The 24,160-nt window shown below is 50.2% G+C and overlaps 1 protein-coding gene across 4 annotated transcripts in view; it reads right to left on the bottom strand.

Annotated features, from left to right (window-relative positions):
- Positions 1–8,416: 8,416 nt before the first annotated feature.
- Positions 8,417–24,160, bottom strand: part of gas2l3 (growth arrest-specific 2 like 3) — a 61,935-nt gene continuing 46,191 nt past the window's right edge. For all 4 annotated transcript variants that reach the window (XM_072484837.1, XM_072484836.1, XM_072484839.1 and 1 more), the window contains one exon: positions 8,417–15,794. In XM_072484837.1, coding sequence (XP_072340938.1) covers positions 14,670–15,794 — 1,125 coding nt within the window. In that variant the 3' untranslated portion in view covers positions 8,417–14,669. The remainder of the gene's footprint in view (positions 15,795–24,160) is intronic.

Below are 24,160 nucleotides of genomic sequence, written 5' to 3'. Positions count from 1 at the left end.
AGATAGCTTCAACACGTTTATTAAACTATTTACACTTCTATTACTCGGGTTCGACACTACTGCTAATCCTACTATAGCTACCCAGACTGACTAACCAGTTGCTGCAATCCACGTGGTGGGAGTGATATTGAATCAACCCTGTGTCTCTACTCACCGACGGTCTCCACTGGAAAGAGGCAGATCATGTGTATGATGTCCTTTATATATGGGTTGGTATAATGCCCTTTTGTGGTCATGTCACCTCTCTGTGTATTGTGAATGGCCATTGGTCGTGTCCTATCTAACTAATCTATTGGTTGAGTGTGTGTGAGAGATGTTTCTGGTGCTCCATCTAGTGTCTAGCTAGCCTACATGCATTTACATTGATGCACATCAACACAACTTAAAGATATACCTTGTTTCTAATACCAGCAAATACAAATATCAATTATTTAAACCAGCTTTTTTGCTATCAGAGGATAGAAGAGAAGATTAGGAAGTCACAGATAAGGGCCGGGATTCTGCAGTGCGGCAGCTAAGTGTTGACGCCGGCGTAAACGCTGGAATGTTTCACGCCGGCATCAACGGGTCTCCTGGGCCAGCGATTCCGTGGCCCAGAGAGGGCCAGCACGGTGCCGGAGTGCTCCATGCAGCGCCGGCATGCGGCCCTGTACTGCTGGCCGCGGGTCCGCGCATGTGCGTGGCAGCAGGCGGTGGGTCCGCGCATGCGCGTGGCGGCCGCTTCCACACCAGGCCCGCACAACATGGCGGAGCCACACAGCGGGCCGGCACGTAAGAAAGTAGACCCCCCCGGATTGCGCCCCCGATCATGGGCCTGGCCGTCGTGGATGCCCCCTCGGAGTCTGATCACCCTGCCCCCCCACCAGTTCGGCCATCGTGGCCGCGGGACCGAGCTCCCTCTGGGTGGAACCATGTTAGAATCACGCCAGCGGGAACTCGGCCGGTCGACCGTGGATAATCGCCGTGGGGGCCTCTTTCAACGGCCCCTGACCGGCGCTGCATCGATTGTCGCCGCCGATTCTCCGATCGCCAGAGAATTGCCTCCAGCTGTCGTGGGCCGTCTCGGCGTCAACTCCGATTCTTCGAGCTGGCGCAGGCTCGGAGAATCCCGGCCAAGGTTCCTGGCCTGGAATAAGGGTGAAGTTCAGCACAGTTACCGTTCTGTCTATCATTAAAAGCAGCATGGATCAAACAGGAATTGGACAAGAAAGAAATGAATGGAAGAGAATGAGAAAGAGTGAAAGAGAGAAAGAGTGAGAAAAAATTGCATTTACAAAGTATCCAGGTATAGGACACCCTGAAGCACAATCCCAGTGAGACATTGATCTGTCTCAATGATAAAGACGATCGGATTGTTGGATAGTAAAGCTTCTGGTTTAATATCCTTACATATATCAATTGGTAGCACTCATCTCCAAATTAGAAAGTGGTGGGTTTAGAACCCATTTCTGAGATGTGAGCACACAATCAAGGCTAACACTCCCAGTGCGAGTCTGAGGGACTGCTGCAGTGCCAGTTTTATCAGATGCATTAAAATATTTTTTAAAAACCATGGCACTTTAGATAATAAGCCAAGGAGATATGGAAAGGGATTTACATTAAATGGTTGGGGTGGGGGGAGAGGAGGGGGGAAATATGTGAGGGGACAGTTTGAAACTTAAAATAAAGTCAATGCAATAGTGCAGGATAGCAATACGGGTAATGATCAGTAGAGTGCAACGGGAAGGAACAGAACATGCAAACAAAGAGTGCACCAGCTAATAAGGTCAGAGCAGCGAATAGTGGTAAAAGGACAGAATTAAAAGTTCTTTATCTGAATGCACACAGCATTCACTGCAAGATAGATGAATTGATGGGGCAAATAAAGGTGAATGAGTATGATATTACAATTACATTGACATGGTTGCAAATTAGGGGCTGGGTTAGCACATGGGGCTAAATAGCTGGCTTTTAAAGCAGACCAAGGCAGGCCAGCAGCATGGGTCCAATTCTCGTACCAACCTCTCCAAACAGGCGCTGGAATGTGGTGACTAGGGGCTTTTCACACTAACTTCATTTGAAGCCTACTTGTGACAATAAGTGATTTTCATTTCATTTCATTTCCATGACCAAGGCCCAGGCTTGAATATTCAAGGATCTTTGACATTTCAGAAGAAAAGAAAAAGGGCTGGGGTAGCTCTGTTAATAAAGGATAAGATCAGTACAGTAATGAGAAATGATCTTGGTTCAGAGAATCAAAGCGTACGGTAGAATCTTCCACTCCAGGCTCAGCTTTCATAGCAGGAGCAGGAAGTCAGAATAATCTTGTTGTTGAGTACAACAGGAGAACATGTCGATCATGTGTTGCTCTCATTAATTCTGCAGCCACACATTTTATGCTGAGTCTCGTGGTGAGTGGGGGAGGAAGATACATGCCCCACAGTCATGTCCAGGAGTCATATTTAAACGTCACCCAGACAGCCATTCATTCATCATGCTAGGATTTCAGCAGGCAAAAAACATGAGAAGGCAGCAAGCTTCCTTCCCAGGTGAATCTCCTCCAAGTCATCGGGGAAAGGTGGAATGTCTTCCTTCTAAGGGATGGAAGCAGGAGGCTGAGAGATGTTTGGATGGTGCTGGCGAAAGAGAGATCTTAACTCGCTGCAATGTATCTTGTAGATGGCACACACTGCTGTCACTGTGTGAATGTTTAAGGTGGTGGATGGGGTGCCAGTCAAGCAGCATTCTTTGACTTGGATGGTGTTGAGCTTGAGTGTTGAAGCTACACTCATCCAGGCAAGTGGGGAGCATTCCATCACACTCTTTACTTCTTTGGAAGTCAGTCATTAGCCAAAGAAATGGCTGCCTACAACCTACTTTATTATCAAATGTGCTCACAATCCATCTTTCGTTATGTAGGAGAAGGTGGCCCAGAAAAGGAAGGAGAGAAGATGCAGCGGGGATTTGAAGTTCAGGCCCCTCACACAATTTAATCAGCAGGATGCCGAGCTGCCAGGCGAAGGTTGAGACCATGCCTGTCATCGAAATTTCCCAGGAATCTAGTGAGGAAGAAAGCATTATTCCAAGGATGTCAAAATGGGGAGATAGTGGCATAGTGGTTATTGTTATTAGCGCATATTCATACCCATATACTTTATTTTATTCTTTGGGGAATAGTGGGGAAGTGGTGGAAGGATCTTCAAGCTGATTATTAGCCTGTTGAACCGTGTTGAATGCTCCTTCCCTGGCCAACCATTCCTGGCATTGGACCAAAATCTGGAGCTTCTGGTCCAGCTGCAGGGGCACCACCACTGTACCACAAGGCCACCTTTGCATAGTGGTTATGTCACTGGATTAGTAATCCAGAGACCCAGGCTAATGCTGTGGGGACACAGTTTGAATCTCACCACCACTGCAGATGGCGGAATTCAAATTCAGTTAATTGATCTGGAATGGAAAACTAGAATCTAGTACACTAGTGTCCTTTAGAAAGGTAGTTGACCACCCTCGACTGGTCTACATGTGAATCCAGATCCACAGCAAAATGGTTGACTCTTAACCCCCTCAAATGGTCTGGTAAGCCGTTCGGTTCAGGGGCAATTAGGTATGCTCAACAAATGCTGGCCTTGCCAATGTCACCTATATCCCATGAAAGAGTAACAAAAATAGTTTGAGCAGTCAATCATTCACTCCATTCGAGCTGGCAGTAGCAAGATGAGGCGGCCAATCTCCACCCCAGAAATAATCCCAAGTCTCCGTAGACCTCAGAGGAAGATGATAAGACCTCACAACTGGAGAGCCATTATAGTTTTCACCTGTACTCTCCACCAACCCAGAGAGACACATGGTTGGTCATATATCTAGTTTAGGCTCAAGCTTGCACACTGGTGGTCATTTCCAAGATGTGTCCACATCAGGAAGAGGAGTGACAACCAAGGTCTCTGGCACTCAAGAGTACTGCTGGAGAGCAGGCACTTGCCAAGTTGAGTCAGACAACGAGCCTCTGGAAGCAGACATGGAAAAGATGCTGGAGTATCAAAGATATGCAGGGGAGCATCTGTCAGAGGGGTCATAGGCCTTCAACAGAGTGGTATGAGAGGTGCAAGGTCATCTGCGTGCTCTCTGATGTCATGTGCAAGCACTGCAGCGGTTCAAGAAGGCAACTCACCACCACCTTCTGAAGGGCAATTAGGGATGGATAATAAATGCTGCCTAACCAGTGACTCCCACATCCCACAAATGAATTAAAATAAATGTGAGTGCATGAATGCCTCCACGGGAAGGGTAGAGATCACCACAGAAGCCTAGGTCCCACATTTTCTGCCAGATACACACTTGGACCTGCACACTAAAGACATGGCTGTGTTTCAGCAGCGGCTAGGTGGAAGGGGGGCAGGCACCTCAAACTCCATCCAGATGCCTCTTCTCCTCAAGAAATCCAGGTGGGGCCCTCAAGCTCTCAAAGGGAAGAGGAGTTTCAGGCGGATATCCCAGGGACTTGACCAAGGAATCCTCAAGGTGTTCCCAATCCCTTCTGTCTTTGATCCCATCAGCCCCAGTTGCTATGGCCGTGGAGGGTGCACCTTCACAGGGCTAAATCGCTGGCTTTGAAAGCAGACTAAGGCAGGCCAGCAGCACGGTTCGATTCCCGTAACAGCCTCCCCGAACAGGCGCCGGAATGTGGCGACTAGGGGCTTTTCACAGTAACTTAATTTGAAGCCTACTTGTGACAATAAGCAATTTTCATTTTCATTTCATTTGGGCGGCACGGTAGCACAGTGGTTAACACTGGTGCTTCACAGCGCCAGGGACCCAGGTTCGATTCCCGGTTTGGGTCAATGTCTTTGCAGTCTTCACGTTCTCCCCGTGTCTGTGTGGGTTTCCTCCAGGTGCTCCGGTTCTCTCTCTCTCTCTCCTCCTCCCCCCCCCCCCCCCCAAAAAAAAAGACGTGCTTAGATGCATTGGATGTTAGATGAATTGGACATCCCAAATTCTCCCTCAGTGCACTTGAATAGGTGCTGGAGTGTGATGACTAGGGGCTTTTCACAGTAACTTCATTGTAGTGTTAATGTATGCCTACTTGTGACAATAAAGACTACCTGCCCGTTTGGGCACTTGTAAATATATGTTCACTCGCACTGATTGAAAGTCTCCTGAATTCATTCATGTTGTTAGTTGTTGTAATGGCTACATGTGCTCCACACTACCAGGTGAAGGACATCCTGGGGGAAGCCAAGGGTGAGTGCACCTCCCTCTAATACATGCCTGTGCATGGAGACATCATTCTTGACAAGGGTGATGAGTGCTATGTGCGTGAGACCTCCCATTCACACGGTCTGCTGCTTCCATTGCCCTCTGACTCTACAGAGGGACCTTTGCCTTGTTAGAATAGCAAGACTAACACAGAAGCCCTTGTGAGGCAGGTCCATACCCCTATCAAGATGGAAGTTTGCAATCATGAGTTGTCTTAACATAATTGAAATTGCCTAGGTTTTAGGAAGGTCCCAGTGGATTGGAAAATTGAAAATGCAACATCACGATTGAAGTTGGTATACAGAAAGCAGAAAACTAGAGGAAACATCTGTCTTTGAGAAAATGTTAGAATGCCAAGGAGGTAGTAGCAGTTCATTTAGAAAATTATAATACAATCAATCAACATGGTTTTGTGAAATGGGAATTGTGTCTGACATACCTATTAGGTTTCTTTGAGGATTTAACAAGCAGGGTGAATAAAGGAGAACCAGTAAATGTAGTGTATTTGGATTTGCAAAAGGTAATTGATAAGGCACCACACGAGAGGTTACTGCACAAGATAAGAAGCCATGATGTTGGTGATGGATGGAAGATTGGCTAACTAACCAGGAGTCAGGATAAATGGGGCATTTCCAGGTCAGCAAATTATAACTAGTGGTGTGCCACAGGGAAGAATACTGGGGCCTCAACTATTTAGGATTTATTAATCACTTGGATGAAGGGAGCACCTGAATTGCAACCAAATCTGTTGGGCGGGGGGGAAGAGGGTTCACTGGTCTGCCAGCCGGCCAATGGGGTTTCCTATTGTGGCCACCCCACGCCATCGGAAACCCAAGAGTGTGGGTGGGCTGACAGCGGAGCGGACGATTCTGCTAGAGAATTCCACTGGCTGACTGCAGTGGATTGTAGTGTCTTCCTCTTTAAGGCAACACAGCTTAGGAGAGTCATGGCCTGGAGGATCACCCTAGTGGGTGGAGGCCCCATCTCATGCAGAGTATACCAGGAAGCCATGTAGTAAACATGTTTAGGACTGGAGCAGCCCAGGGCTACTGCTCCAGGGAAGCTGGGGCCAGCAGGCATCTGTACTGCTTTTCCTGGTTATCAATAAACTCCATTTGGTTACACTTGGATCTTCCGCTGTACTGCAGGTAAAATAGAAAAGCAGAATATATCTGCAGAATGCTGTAGTAGAGGAGGATCTAGGTTTCCTGGTATATGACCATAAAAGTTAGCATGCAGGTCGAGCAAGTAATTAGGAAGGTAAATGGAATGTTAGCTTTTATTGGAAGGAGGATGGAGTATTAAAGTAAGAGAGTCTTGCTACGACTGGACACAACATTGGTGAGACTGCACCTGGAGTACTGTGTTCAGTTCTGGTCTCCTTAATTAAGGAGGCGTTTAGTTGCTTCGGAATCAGTTCAGAGAAGTTTCACTAGGCTGATTCCTGGGGTGAAGTGGGTTGTCTTAAGAGGAAAAATGGAGCAGGTTAGGCTGATACTCATTGGAGTTTAGTAGGGAGGTGATATCATTAAAATGTGTAAGATTCAGAGGGTAGATGATGAGAGGATGTTTCCACTCACAGGGAATCTAGAACTCAGGGGCACAGTTTAAAATAAGGTTTCTCTGATTTAAGCAGAGGAGGAATTTCTTTGCTCAGAGGATTGATAAATTTTGAAATTCTCTTCCCCAGTGACCAATGGACGCTGAGTCATTGACTATATTTAAGGCCAACTTAGACAGATCTTGGAGAAGGCTCCTTCGAAAGTCTTTGAGATTTGATGTCACGTGCTCTGGTCTGTATCCTCTACTTTTCACCATTAGACATGCAGTCAAATCATGGTCAAAATTTGAGAGTCATCTGTTTCCATCTTGAAGAGCAATTGTACCAATCCCAATTTCTCAGCATCATCCCTTCCCTGCCTGAAATACTCCCAACTCTCTGCCTCAACTCCTCCCCCGGCTGAACTCGTCCTCACCCTGGGAATTCTTCTTTAAATTCATTAATTCATTCCAGGTAAAATGTGTCTCTATGGGAACTCAGGTGGTCCCAGCTATACTAGAGTTACTGTCAGAGATGTGAAACATTCATTTCCCTTCTGGCCTAGTTTCCTTCCCATTAAAGCAGTGGATGCCTTGCTGATGAAATGAAATTTCATTGGGAACTATTTCAATTGCTTTTTTCACCTAGCAGATCCAGAGTCTACTTCATTTATCTGACCAGTGTAATACTTCCACCGCCTGCTCCATGTTGCTACCAAACACACTTCCTGCACTCTTTCACTCCTCCACAACCCCCCCCCCCCCTTTCCATAATCTCCTCCTGGTAACTTAACTTGGAGCCACCCGTGGTGGCCGGCTATTGAGCAGCCTAATCCAAGAGTTGCACTGTGATGCCTGATATAAACGAGCCTGATGCCCAAGAATCATGGGCGTGATTCTCCGACCACCGCCCCCCCCTTCCGGGTCAGAGAATCTCGGGGGGGGGGTGAATTCCGCTCCACCGTACTCTCCGGCGCCGGTTTTCAGGCGGGGCCGGGGTATACGCCATGCCGGTTGGGGGCCATTGGCAGCGGCCCCCCCCACCAATTCTCCGGGCCCCGATGGGCCGAGCGGCCGTCAGTTCCTGGCCGGTGTGAAATGGACATGGCCCCCCACGGCAGGACCTGGCTGGTAGGTAGTCTAGTGGGGTCCTCGGGGATGGGGGGCACAGTAGCCTGGCCCGCGATCGGGGCCCACCGATCTGTGGGCGGGCCTGTACCGTGGGGGCACTCCTTCCTTCCGCACCGGCCTCTGTAGGGCTCCGCCATGGCCGGCGCGGAGAACCCCCCTGCACATGCGCAGGAACACGCTGGCCGGTCTGCACGCAGGACCACGGCGGCGGTTCTGCACATGCGCCATCTCGCGCCGGCCCTTCGCCGCCGGTTGGTGCGGTGCCAACCCCTCCTGCGCCGGCCTAGCCCCCAGGAAGCGCGGAGGATTCCGCAAGTTCCGGTTGGACCGACGCCGGAGTGGTTCGTACCGTTCTTGGCGGCGGGCCATTCCGCCAATTGTGGGAGAATATCGCCCCATGACACCCTCTCCAGTTAGGAGAACAGACAACGGGTTGGGTCACCTCCGCATAGTTGACAGCCCACATCAACCCCAACAATTCAAGCGAACATCACTCAAGTGACCACAATTCAGATTAATAATAAAACATGGTATGTTTTATTAAAACAGGCACAGGACAGTATGCAACATCAGAAAAGTGCAATCAAAGCAAACGTTGTTATCTGGAATAACTTCTTTCCTTAATGGAGGTGTGCTAATTCCCCATTGGTAAAACTATACAGCAAATTCCTATTTAATACCAAATATCATTTGAGCTGCTTAAGAAACCCAAATGAACCGAGCTGAGATTAAGTGCAAGATATCGAACCCAACCTGGACTCTGTACCCAGCTGACTCTGTTTTACAACTATGGGTTAACGGTGTGTTTTATATCAGAGTGCTAGGTACAAATTTTCAAACAGAACTTCTATTTCATTCAGCATATTCCAATCACCATCTTTAAGATGCTTTTATCAGTTTGATATCAAATCTTTTAACACAGAGGTACATTTTATAAAGTCACATTTCCAGTTTGAAGGTTATTAGAATAGTAAGTTGGTGCAAAGCACCCCACACCAGAAGCATGAAGGAACCTCGGCATCTCCAGCTTCTAACAGCATTACCATTTCTCGCCTCCATGACTGATTTTTTATTTCAAGGCAGGTAGTTCTCTAAAGTTGTTTTGACCCATAAGGGGAAGGTCAGTAGCCCCAAGAGTCCTTTTGTTTTGTTCCAGTTTCTATTCCCCAGGAAAGCAGTGCCTCGAACCGCCACTGACCTCCCAAATGTCACCATGAGCTCAATGGTTCCCTCAACTGACCTGAAAAGCAAACACTTGTTGCACACAGCAAATGATTGACAAAGAAAGTAACCCACAGCATGCCCCCCCCCCCCCCCCCCCCACAAGTAACATAAGTCAACAATATTCAAAGGTCAACCATTAAGAGATGCAATGTCCTCTAAAGGTTGGATTTCAGTGTTGTGAGTACCTAGATATTCAAGTTTAAATTATACATTTTCCTACATAGCAATAGCTGCTCTTCAAACACTAAATTATATAATTAATTAGCTATAAAGTAACTTGGCAAATCTAGCCAGTGATCGGATGCTAAGCAAATGCCACCTTTTTCTTTGATATAAAATTACGAGTGCAGGTTGCATAAACTTGGCTTATACTCCGAGGCTGAAGGATGATGTGATTGAGGTGTTTAAAAGAATAAAAGGAACTGATTCAGTAACTACAGAGAAACTCTTTCAATCTGGTGCAAGGAATCCAGCATACTGGCATAATACTGAAATTAGAGCTAGAACGTTCAGCAAAGCAATCAGGAAACACTTTTTCACAGAAAGGGCAGCAGAAATCTGGAGAGGGCTGGCGGAGGGGTTCAACAATCGTCCAAAATGAAATGGATATATTTTTGTTGGGTCGGTGTATCAAGGGATTGGGAGTAAAGGTGGGTAAATGAATTTGAGGTACTTATCAGCTATGATATAACTGAATGACAGAATAGTGCTGAGGGGCTGAATGGCCTTTTCTCAATATTGTAACACAAAGCTAAAATGCACTGGAGCCTTTTCTGTGGCACAAGTGTATAGCATGTGCTGTCCAATGATTATCACACCCACGTGCAGGTGCTCTACACATGCCCCATGCTGCCATGAGGTGGGTTACATTCACCTACTCATGAACAGATGGAATTCCCATGACCAGTTTGTTGTTCCATATTTAATAATAATAATCTTTATTAATGTCACAAGTAGTCTTACATAACATTGCAATGAAGTTACTGTGAAAGTCCCCTGGTCGCCACATTCCGGTGCCTGTTCGGGTTCACTGATGGAGAATTCAGAATATCCAATTCACCTAACAGCTTGTCTTTCAGGACTTGTGGGAGGAAACCCACGCAGGCTGGGGAGACCGTGCAGGCTCCTCACAAACAGTGACCCAGACTGGGAATCGAACCCGGGTCCCTGGCGCTGTGAATCAACAGTGCTAACCACTGTGCTATCGTGCCCCCATCTTATGCAGTGATGGCAGAACTTGTGCAACTTTAACAAGTCTTCGCTGCTACAAACTGCTTAGGGACTGAAAACTTCACAGCAACCCCCCTCCCCCCCCCCAAAATAAAATAAACGGATTTTCCCAGTACCAAAATGTCTCTAAATCCGCAAACCTTTTGGTAAGTAATTTACCTACATATTCCAATTCACAAACAAGCAATGGCAACCCATTCACCCACAATTATAAGCACTTGCATATTGTGCAAATGTTTAAAGTGGTACTGGGGTGATGGTCTATTTTGTGCATTTCGAAAGTAATTGCAAATGGTGGCATGGCACTACACTGCTGGCGTCTGAATGCAAGTGACAAGGCATGGGACAGCCATGGGGTTTGGGCCGGTCAAACTGCCCATGACACAGCTCTTGGTTTTAGCTAGGAAGAAGATCCAACAAAACATCTTTGAGCTTATTGTAAAATTCTTAACATTGAATCAAGCAGCTTTTTACAAACGCTTCCTGAAATTGAAACGGGGAGAAATCGACCTTGGGAGGAAGCATGCAGCGGGCTACATGAAATTCAATCAGCCAATTGAGAACTCAATTTGCACTTTACCTGAACTTCTTAACCATTTAAGTCATTGAAGGAAAGTGGGTAGGGTCTAAGACAAGCTGCCAATTGCCTCTTGCCCTATGCTACTGCCCAAGATGAATTACAGCATGTTTAAAAACTATAGGAGTTAGCGCTTCTTTTCCCCTTTGTTAAATAACTTCTGTCCCTCACCTCCAAAAAGCTTGGGCCATTCCATATTCTCCCAAACCACCCTCTGGTAAGACCAAAGGTCAACCGTCTATTTGATACATAAGCCAATTCCCTCATTGGATCATCAGGAGAGCATCATAACATCTGCCTTTAATCACACAAACTTAAATACATAAACATAAATGCAAGCGAGAGATTATAAAGTGCCTTCTTTTCCCCCCAATCCATTGAGATCCAATAGAGAAAATTGCTGAAAACATCAGTAACAGATGCTTCACCTAATGAAGCACTTTGAAGATAAATGCTCACTGTAGTGTCATATACTCAGAAACAAATCAACAGTAAATACATCAGAACACACAGTGACAGTTCTGGAATAATAAAAATTGCAACAGAACCATTAATTGACCATGAGAATTTTGAATACAGTATTCCTTTAGGATTGTCTGATAAGTCATTATTATTTGAACATCACCCAACCTAAACAATCAATGGTACCATCAAAAATGGTGATGAATATATTGCACTATAGATTGTCAACATCCCCAGATTCCTTGGCACATGGTGTGCAAAACCAAAGAACTTGACAGCACCAAATCTTAATTGTTATTTTTAAAAATCCATGTATGCCTCAGTTTTGCACCCATTTCTAGCTGCTGGGCAGAATACAAGGCAGTATCTGAAAAATGGGAAACATCCCTTCTTTTAATTGCAATCTTTAAAGAATTTCTATTATTTTCCAACCTTCTCTGTTTTTAAGGAAAGAACAAAATCTTTGAGATAAGCCATTGCTTTTTTTTTTTGCTAAGATAAAGGCCTGGATTCTGCCACCAAGCGTGAAGCATCATTCTTGGTGCAGACTTCAAAGATCTAATGATTTCTTGTGGTGTGGATTTCCCCTTTACTAACATTAATTTGAATCTAGTGCCAAATGAAGGGAATCGACAAGCATAAAGTAGGAGATTTTATCATGTAAGCACCAATGACATTAAAGTATTTTCACAGACAGCAAATCAGGAAGTAAAATGCACGGATTATAATCTATTAATAAAATGAAGGATAAAGAGAATAAAATAAAAATTGAGTCACACAATAACTGAAATATCATAAACTCAATAAGATTAAACATGTTAGAATTGTAATGAAAACATCAAACATTATACAAATATATTAGTTTTTCTGGGTCAGAGGTGTTATTCAGCAGTAATGATTTAGCATGTCACAAAAAACCCATTTACATCTCATTAACAGAGATAGCATTCTCAGAAGAGGGAGGGGAATGGGTTAAGAGCGATATTACAGTGTAAAACGAGAAGCTTTTCATCGGTTCAGTTATGTCTAAGTGCTACTGTCTGCATTTCTCTAAAGAATCACTGACAGCAACTTCAGATTTCTGCATTTAATTGTGTATATGTGGACTCCAGAAGCTGCTGTTAGTTTTGCAATTGTAATGGCAACAGTCAGGCGGTTCGTTAGCATCACACCTACAAAATCAATTTGTTGCAGTCAATTTGGAGGGGGGAAAGGAGAGAGAGGGGGAGAGAGAGAGAGAGAGAGAGAGAGAGTGAGAGAGAAAACTGGGCTCTCAGTTGGTGTCAATGGTCATGATAGAAATGTTAATCACAAGGTGAGATTGAAAAGATTAATTTGATTGCACCCCAAAAGACAGTAGCATCACGGGAGACTTTATTTTCCTCCCTGATCAAGGACATATGCATCAATAGCCATTGTTCATTGGACTGAAACATCTGACCCACACGACATCAAGTTGGCAAGCTTACACGACCATCTGCAATTTGCATTTAACTGCAAACGGAATAGGAATGTCGCAACTTGGTGCAGCTTCGGAGGAACTAACCAGCTCAAGCTTGCTAAAAATATTAGAACTCATTTATCTGCAATGCTGCAACATGTTAAAAATAGCATAGTTTTCCAAAAGAGGAGATAATTTAGCACCAGTTAGGATACGAAAGTAAGACTGAATTAAATTATTCATTGCCGTGAATGCAAAGATCTGGAAGATGAGTAACAACAACAATCAGGAGCAGAAAATAACTCTTTGGATTTAGTCAAAACATTGTAGCTACATCCAGAAGTGCATCCAACAATTAGTGTCAATTTTACTAGTACAACTTGTCATGACCATTAAATAAAAATAACCCTCGTCAGAGATACTGGGAGGAGAAAAATGAGGGAGCTCCATACATTTATGAAGTATACTTTATTCTCTCAGTTGTCTCTTTAGTCTCTTGAAACCATTCGCTCCCGAGAGACTGCGACTTCACGTCCCTCTGCCATCTTGTTCAGGTGACCCTTCCTCTCACATTTGCGCGGGTGCAGAGCTCACATGTGGCAAGCATCCTGTCCTTAAACCCAATATCTGCTCATGTGGCTTTCAATCAGGGTGGGTCACTGAAGATGTCAGGGAGAGGAACCTTAGACAGTAAATCCCCCTCGGTCTCTACCCAGCTCCCCCGCACTCCCCTCACACATTCCAGACATTGATTATATTTTATCTGACAGTGGCAAATGCCATAACTAAAACTCAAGTGTCATCCATCCAGTCAACAGAAATCCAGCAAAGAGGGAAAATATATCAAACCGCACAGGGAGTATGGTTTCATGTCAATGGACACTACTGCTATTGCCAACCAACAGATTTCATGAACAGGAGCCTCTTTGCTTGTATGCAATTCTGGAATCTACTTACACTTATTTTCCACCGAGAGAGCTGTGGGATAATCTGCAAACTTAGCTAAACACAGTTAATGTAATTGTGCAATGGGACTTGGCGTGAATCATTGTTGAGTGTCAAGTCCTGCAAGTTAGTTAGACCAAGGATTGTTCCACCATAAATGACAACAGAAGCCAAAATATCAACATTATTTGAAAGGGAATTGGATGAGGAGTTAAAAAAGAACGTAAAATGTGGGGAAAGGGCTGGGAAATGAATGAAAGTGGAGGGTTCCAGATGAAGAACTAGCACAGGGCGATTCCGCTCTGCACTGGAATTTCAGCTGGAAGCTTGGCTCTAAAATAAACCAGGACAAAATGATTAATTCTTTGACTTAGACGACAGAGGGGGAAGGGAAGAGAGGGCGGGCAGAGGGGAGTGGGTGGGATGATGGAAAGGGGGTAAAAAGATGCCGATATTGGAGCCACCTTCTGGTACATATCCCAGCACGAAAAGCAAAATTGGGCGATGGGTATAACAGGTGGTCGATTCAGAGAAAAACGACCCACTCCCCAGGAAAAAAGTATCAAATCGAGAATGAGAAAAAGTTGAAACTGGGTTTTGTTCAAGAAACACAAAACCGAACAAGAAAATTATAAAATCAAAATAACCAGGCAGTTGTTGGGGGAAAAGGGAAGGAAATTCCAGATTTGAGAAACCAATAGGTTAATGTTCCACAGACTAGTCAATGTCTTGTCTGTGAAGACTCACAACAACCATCTTGCACTTGATTCAACCAAAAGAATTCACACTTACAAAAGCAGCACCAGCCCCATCACCACCCTAAAAACTATTTTTATCATTAATTCTAGATTCATTACTTCTTCTCATGATCAAGTCATTATCTTCACTTCAGCATTTTGCAGCCAAGTTTCTCAAGGGACCAGGTGAGACCACATTTGGGCTCTTATTATTTGAATGGGACTGTTTCACAGTAAGGGTCTCGCCCTTCACCTTAGGAGTGGATTTGACCACGGAAGACTGTATCCGTGGAGAGCGTGGGGTCGTCGCCTCAGATTGTGGCAGTTTGACCACAGCTAAAGGAGTCCTTGGAGTAGACATGGGGCCGCGAGGTAACTTCTTACTGCTTGATGAAAGGGTCATAGCGGATGCTTTCTGCATCTTCTCAGCAAGAGGGGTGTCCCTGGCCGCGACAGGCACGCTCTTCGGAGCGGATTTCAGCCTGTGGGAAACCAGAGTGGAGTTAGGGAGGGGGGCCTGGAGACCTCTGGCCGGCGTGAGTGGCCTCTTGGGGGCCAACGGATATGTCAGACCAGCGGGCTGCAAGCGTTTCCCTGGGGATTGCAGTGAGCGAGACACTAGCGGAGTAGCAGAAAATGGAATAGCCTCGATGGGGAACTGAGGAGTCAATGTGGATGCGGTGTCTGGATTTGGCGGGCATTTGCCTGGAGGTCTTTGAAGAAGTCCATTTGGAGCCTTTGAAGGGGTTCGGGGATGTTTGGGAGAGGGCTGCGCCTCCTTGGTCCTGAGCTGTGCCACACGTTTGGGGAGGCAGGATTGCTTTGCTGGAGATGGTGGATGTTTAGAGGAAGGATGTGACCGTGGTGCAGGACACTTAGGAGCCCTGGAAGATGAGCTTGGCGTCACGCGAGACAAAAGCTTGCCCTCAGCAGTTGCTGGCCGAGATTCTGATTTAGATGGCTGCCCTGGAGAGGAGGTACACTTGCAGTGAGCATGGGTCACCTTGGACGCAGACCACGGTGGCCCGTGAGGAGATCCATGGCATGGTGTCATCTTGATAGAGGATTGCAGGTTTGCAGTTGGCGGCTTGGGAGTTTTTGCCGGGAAGTTAGAGGCATCGGTGCAATCCGGAGAGATGCCCTTCTCGAAAGCCATGATCTTCTCCTCCAACATGGTGAAGTGCAGCACTCGACAAGGGTCATGTTTCAGGAGAAAGCCCTGTAGTGTGTCCCAGCCACCTCCCACACGCACCATCACATGTTTACCATGCAACATCTGCAAGTAAACATTGGAAAGAGCAAGGTTAATACTCGGCAATATCAATTTCTGCTCATCCTTCCAAACCGCATTTCACCCCATCCAGTATTCTTAATCTGCATATAGAGAGATATCGCTCAACTAGTTATCCAATTTCACATTCAGTAGTGGGAACTCCACCTTCAGAGAGACATCAGAACTTTGGAAAAGCTGCAGTGCATTCTTTCATTGTCTACCTCCTGTGTACAAATGAAGGCCTAAAATGTTTGAGGTTTTTATATCAGGAATCATGAAGAATCTTAAAGGGAGTCATTGTTCATCCTGTTGATGACCTTGCACATCAATGACAGACTGCCTTCAATGACTGGCGAGTTGGTAATGAGGGGTGCACAGATATTACCAGTCAAAGAACAAAGGAGGAACACAGGCATATTTTAACATGGAGGACATATAGAACATGAAATGTTCTGGGGGGCATTGAGGCAGAGGCTACAACATCAGCTCAAAGGGAATCAGTTCAATATTTCAAGAAAGATGATTATAAAAAAGGACACGGGAAGTAAGAATGGAGCAGAGAGGGGCATTGAGGCAGAGGCTACAACATCAGCTCAAAGGGAATCAGTTCAATATTTCAAGAAAGATGATTATAAAAAAGGACATGGGAAGTAAGAATGGAGCAGAGAGTCAAGTTAAGGAGCTAGCTCCATCTCAGAAACAAACAATGGACGATCGATCTTTTTCCGAGCCGTCATTCTGTCACGAGTACAAGGTGGAAGTATAACTCCAACCCAGAGACACAAGGGGCGGGATTCTCCGATAATCGGCACGATGGCCAGAACCCACCGCCAAAAACGGCACAAATCACACCAGCGTCGGCCCCCCGAAATGGCGCAAATTCTTCAGCCTGGAATGGGCTAGCAGCGGCATGACGCCATTCACGACGGCGTCACTCATCACGGATGCGCGGCGTCGCAGCACAAAAGACGCCCCCCCCCCCCCCCCGGAGACCTGTCAAAATGGCCGCCCGCCGCGCAGCGCCGAGTTTCCAGGAGCGGGACATCGAGGCGCTCCTGGACGCAGTGGAGCAGAGGAGGGAGGCCCTGTACCCCTGACACAGCCACAGGGTCGCTCCACGCCTCAGCCGGCACCTGTGGAGGGAGGTGGCAGAAGAATTCAGAGCTGTGGCCGTGACAGGAAGGACAGGCGCCCAGTGCCACAAGGTCAACGACCTTGTCAGGGCAGTTAGGGCAACCAGGGTGAGTCCCCCCCCCCGATGTGCGGCACAGCCCGAGGTGCAACTGACATGGCTGCACCCACCCATGAGGCTGCAGTGGCAGGATGGGTTGTGCACCTCTGCCAATATACACACAACCACTGGCCTGCATGTATATTGCTGCCCTTTATCCCTGCCACCCACCCACCCCGCATAGGAGAAGCGCGCTCACAACAACAGAGAGCGTGGGAGGACCGGAGGGGGTCCAGCTGAAGTGCGACCACTCACCGTTCATGAAGAGAGGGCCCTGGAACTTGCATGCGGAACCGAGGTCCGGGGCGCACCACCAAGTGAGACCCCCCATGGCCTGCCCTCCTTTTCCCCATATCAGCGATCCCCGTCTGCGTGTCTAACCATGCATGCTGTATTGTGTATTGCAGGACCAAACCCCCCCCCCTCCCCACTCCACCCCCCCCTCCCCACTCCACACACCCCCCCCCCCCACTCCACACACCCGCCCCCTCCCCACTCCACACACCGCCCCCTCCCCACTCCACACACCCCCCCCCTCCCCACTCCACACACCCCCCCCCCTCCCCACTCCACACACCCCCCCCCCTCCCCACTCCACACACCCCCCCCATCCCCACATCCCCCCCCTCCCCACTCCACACACACCCCCCCCACTCCACACACCCACCCCTCCCCACTCCACACACACCCCCCCCTCCCCACTCAACACACCGCCCCCTCCCCACTCCACACACCGCCCCCTCCCCACTCCACACAATCCCCCCCCTCCCCACTCCACACACCCACCCCTCCCCACTCCACACACACCCCCCCTCCCCACACAACACACAACACCCCCCCTCCCCACACAACACACAAAACCCCCCCTCCCCACACAACACACAACACCCCCCCCCTCCCCACACAACACACAACACCCCCCCCCCTCCCCACACAACACACAACACACAACACCCCCCCCTCCCCACACAACACACAACACACAACACCCCCCCCACAACACACAACACCCCCCCCTCCCCACAACACACAACACCCCCCCCCTCCCCACACAACACACAACACACAACACCCCCCCCTCCCCACACAACACACAACACACAACACCCCCCCTCCCCACACAACACACAACACCCCCCCCTCCCCACACAACACACAACACCCCCCCCTCCCCACACAACACACAACACACAACACCCCCCCCTCCCCACACAACACACAACACACAACACACAACACCCCCCCCCTCCCCACACAACACACAACACCACCCCCTCCCCACACAACACACAACACACAACACCCCCCCCCCCTCCCCACACAACACACAACACACAACACCCCCCCCCTCCCCACACAACACACAACACACAACACCCCCCCCTCCCAACACACAACACACAACACACAACACACAACACCCCCCCTCCCCACACAACACACAACACCCCCCCCTCCCCACACAACATACAACACACAACACCCCCCACCCCCTCCCCACACAACACCCCCCCTCCCCACACAACACACAACACCCCCCCTCCCCACACAACACACAACACCCCCCCTCCCCACACAACACACAACACACAACACCCCCCCTCCCCACACAACACACAACACCCCCCCTCCCCACACAACACACAACACACAACACCCCCCCTCCCCACACAACACACAACACACAACACCCCCCCTCCCCACACAACACACAACACACAACACCCCCCCTTCCCACACAACACACAACACACAACACCCCCCCTCCCCACACAACACACAACACACAACACCCCCCCTCCCCACACAACACACAACACACAACCCCCCCCCCTCCCCACACAACACACAACACCCCCCCCCTCCCCACACAACACACAACACCCCCCCCTCCCCACACAACACACAACACCCCCCCCTCCCCACACAACACACAACACACAACACCCCCCCCCTCCCCACACAACACCCCCCCTCCCCACACAACACACAACACCCCCCCCTCCCCACACAACACACAACACCCCCCCCTCCCCACACAACACACAACACCCCCCCCTCCCCACACAACACACAACACCCCCGCCTCCCCACACAACACCCCCCCTCCCCACACAACACACAACACCCCCGCCTCCCCACACAACACACAACACCCCCCCCTCCACACACAACACACAACACACAACACCCAACACCCCCCCCCCTCCACACACAACACACAACACCCCCCCCTCTACACACAACACACAACACACAACACCCCCCCTCCACACACAACACCCCCCCCCTCCACACACAACACACAACACCCCCCCCCTCCACACACAACACACAACACCCCCCCCCCTCCACACACAACACACAACACCCCCCCCTCCACACACAACACACAACACACAACACCCCCCCCTCCACACACAACACACAACACACAACACCCCCCCCTCCACACACAACACACAACACACAACACCCCCCCCTCCACACACAACACACAACACACAACACCCCCCCCTCCACACACAACACACAACACCCCCCCCTCCACACACAACACACAACACCCCCCCCTCCACACACAACACACAACACCCCCCCTCCACACACAACACACAACACCCCCCCCTCCACACACAACACACAACACCCCCCCCCTCCACACACAACACACAACACCCCCCCCTCCACACACAACACACAACACACAACACCCGCCCCTCCACACACAACATACAACACCCCCCCCCTCCACACACAACACACAACACCCCCCCTCCACACACAACACACAACACCCCCCCCTCCACACACAACACACAACACACAACACCCCCCCCCTCCACACACAACACACAACACCCCCCCTCCACACACAACACACAACACCCCCCCCTCCACACACAACACACAACACACAACACCCCCCCCTCCACACACAACACACAACACCCCCCCCCTCCACACACAACACACAACACACAACACCCCCCCCCTCCACACACAACACACAACACCCCCCCTCCACACACAACACACAACAGCCCCCCCCTCCACACACAACACACAACACACAACACACAACACACAACACACAACACACAACACACAACACACAACACACAACACACCCCCCTCCACACACAACACACAACACCCCCCCTCCACACACAACACACAACACCCCCCCCTCCACACACAACACACAACACCCCCCCTCCACACACAACACCCCCCCTCCACACACAACACACAACACACAACACCCCCCCCCCTCCACACACAACACACAACACCCCCCCCTCCACACACAACACACAACACCCCCCCTCCACACACAACACACAACACCCGCCCCTCCACACACAACACACAACCCCCCCCCCCCTCCACACACAACACACAACACACAACACCCCCCCTCCACACACAACACACAACAAACAACACCCCCCCCCTCCACACACAACACACAACACCCCCCCTCCACACACAACACACAACACCCCCCCCCTCCACACACAACACACAACACACAACACCCCCCCCTCCACACACAACACACAACACCCCCCCCCTCCACACACAACACACAACACCCCCCCCTCCACACACAACACACAACACCCCCCCTCCACACACAACACACAACACACAACACCCCCCCCCTCCACACACAACACACAACACACAACACCCCCCCCTCCACACACAACACCCCCCCCTCCACACACAACACACAACACACAACACCCCCCCCTCCACACACAACACACAACACACAACACCCCCCCCTCCACACACAACACACAACACACAACACCCCCCCCTCCACACAACACACAACACCCCCCCCCTCCACACACAACACACAACACACAACACCCCCCCCCTCCACACACAACACCACACACAACACACAACACCCCCCCCTCCACACACAACACACAACACCCCCCTCCACACACAACACACAACACCCCCCCCTCCACACACAACACACAACACCCCCCCCTCCACACACAACACACAACACACAACACCCCCCCCTCCACACACAACACACAACACCCCCCCCCTCCACACACAACACTCCACACACAACACACAACACCCCCCCCTCCACACACCACACACAACACTCCACACACAACACTCCACACACAACACTCCACACACAACACTCCACACACCACACACAACACCCCCCCCTCCACACACCAACACACCACCACACCCCCCCCTCCACCCACCAACACACCACCACACCCCCCCCCTCCACCCACCAATACACCACCACACCCCCCCCTCCACACACCAACACACCACCACACCCCCCCCCTCCACACACCAACACACCACCACACCCCCCCTCCACACACCAACACACCACCACACCCCCCCTCCACACACCAACACACCACCACACCCCCCCCCTCCACACACCAACACACCACCACACCCCCCCCTCCACACACCAACACACCACCACACCCCCCCCTCCACACACCAACACACCACCACACCCCCCCCTCCACACACCAACATACCACCACACCCCCCCCTCCACACACCAACACACCACCACACCCCCCCCCTCCACACACCAACACACCACCACACCCCCCCCTCCACACACCAACACACCACCAGACCCCCCCTCCACACACCAACACACCACCACACCCCCCCCCTCCACACACCAACACACCCCCCCCCTCCACACACCAACACACCACCACACCCCCCCCTCCACACACCAACACACCACCACACCCCCCCTCCACACACCAACACACCACCCCCCACACACACACCCCACACACACACCCCACACACACACCCCACACACACACACACACACTCCCCCCTCCACCCTCCCCCACACACTCCCCCACACACTCCCCCACACACTCCCCCACACACTCCCCCACACACTCCCCCACACACTCCCCCACACACTCCCCCACACACTCCCCCACACACTCCCCCACACACTCCCCACACACACCCCACACACACCCCACACACACCCCACACACACACTCCCCCCTCCACCCACACACACACACTCCCCCCTCCACCCACCCACACACACACACACACTCCCCCCTCCACCCACCCACACACACACACACACACACTCCCCCCTCCACCCACCCACACACACACACACACTCCCCCCTCCACCCACACACACACACACTCCCCCCTCCACCCACCCACACACACACACACTCCCCCCTCCACACACACACACACACACACACACTCCCCCCTCCACCCACACACACACACACACACACACACACACACACACACACTCCCCCCTCCACCCACACACACACACACACTCCCCCCTCCACACACACACACACACTCCCCCCTCCACCCACACACACACACTCCCCCCTCCACCCACACACACACACACACACACACACACTCCCCCCTCCACCCACACACACACACACTCCCCCCTCCACCCACACACACACACACACACACACACCCCTCCACCCACACACACACACCCCTCCACCCACACACACACACACTCCCCCCTCCACCCACACACACACACACACACACACACATACACTCCCCCCTCCACCCACACACACTCCCCCCTCCACCCACACACACACACACACACACACACACACTCCCCCCTCCACCCACACACTCCCCCCTCCACCCACACACACACACACACTCCCCCCTCCACACACACACACACACACACTCCCCCCTCCACCCACACACACACACTCCCCCCTCCACCCACACACACACCCCCCCCTACACACACACACACACACACACACACACACACACACACACACACACACACACACACACACACACACACACACACACACACACACACACACACTCCCCCCTCCCCACACACACACACACACACACACGCACACTCCCCCCTCCACACACACACACGCACACTCCCCCCTCCACACACACACACACACTCCCCCCCTCCACACACACACACACACTCCCCCCTCCACACACACACACACACACACACACACACACACACACACACTCCCCCCTCCACACACACGCACACGCACACTCCCCCCTCCGCACACGCACACTCCCCCCTCCGCACACGCGCACGCACACGCACACTCCCCCCTCCGCGCACGCGCACGCACACACGATTGGCATCCCGTTCACCATCTTAAACATTGACCCCCCTCCATCACAGATGCACATTGACAGCAGTGTGCATCATTTACAATATGCAATGCAGCAACAGGGAAGATTGCGGCATAGTGGTATTGTCGCTGGGCTAGACGACTAATATTCTAGAGACCCAGGTTGGAATCCCATCACAGCAGAATTAGAATTCAATAAAAATCTGGGATTAAAAAATCTAATGATGACCATGAAACCATTGCCAATTGTCGTAAAAACCCAGTTGTTTCACTAATATCCTTTAGGGAAGGAAATCTGCTGTTCATACCTGGTCTGGCCTACATATGACTCCAGACCCACAGCAATGTGGTTCACTCTTAAAATGCCCACCAAATAAGGGTGGTTAGGGATGGGCAATAAATACTGGTCTAGCCGGCGACGCCCACATCCCATGAGCGAATAAAGATGCTCACAAAGGCTTCTTCGACAGCACCTCCCAAAACCATGACCACTACCATCTAGAAAGACAAGGGCAGCAGATACATGGGAACACCATCACCTGCAAGTTCCCCTTTGAGCCACACACCATCCTGTCTTGGAAATATATTGCAGTTCCTTCAATGTCGCTGGGTCAAAATCCTGGCACTCCCTCCCTAACAGCACTGTGGATGTGCCTACACCACCTGAACAGCAGCAGTTCAAGAAGGCAGCTCACCACCACCTTCTCAAGGGCAATTAGAAATGGGCAATAAAAATGCTGGCCTAGCCAGTGATGCCCATTTCCCCCCCCAAAAAAGCAAAGGATATATAAGTAGGGTCTGCCATTTGGCCCTTTGAGCCACTGCTCTGCCATTCAATCAGATCATGGCTGACCTTCTACCGCCACACCCATCCTTCTGGATTTGGATTACTACCAACCACTGCCTTGAATATACTCAATGACTGAGCACTCACAAGCGCTCCGGGATAGAGAATA

The sequence above is a fragment of the Scyliorhinus torazame genome, chromosome 19 (assembly GCF_047496885.1).
Source record: "Scyliorhinus torazame isolate Kashiwa2021f chromosome 19, sScyTor2.1, whole genome shotgun sequence".
Classification (NCBI taxonomy): Eukaryota; Metazoa; Chordata; class Chondrichthyes; order Carcharhiniformes; family Scyliorhinidae; genus Scyliorhinus; species Scyliorhinus torazame.
This window is presented reverse-complemented; position numbering and strand designations above follow the sequence as displayed.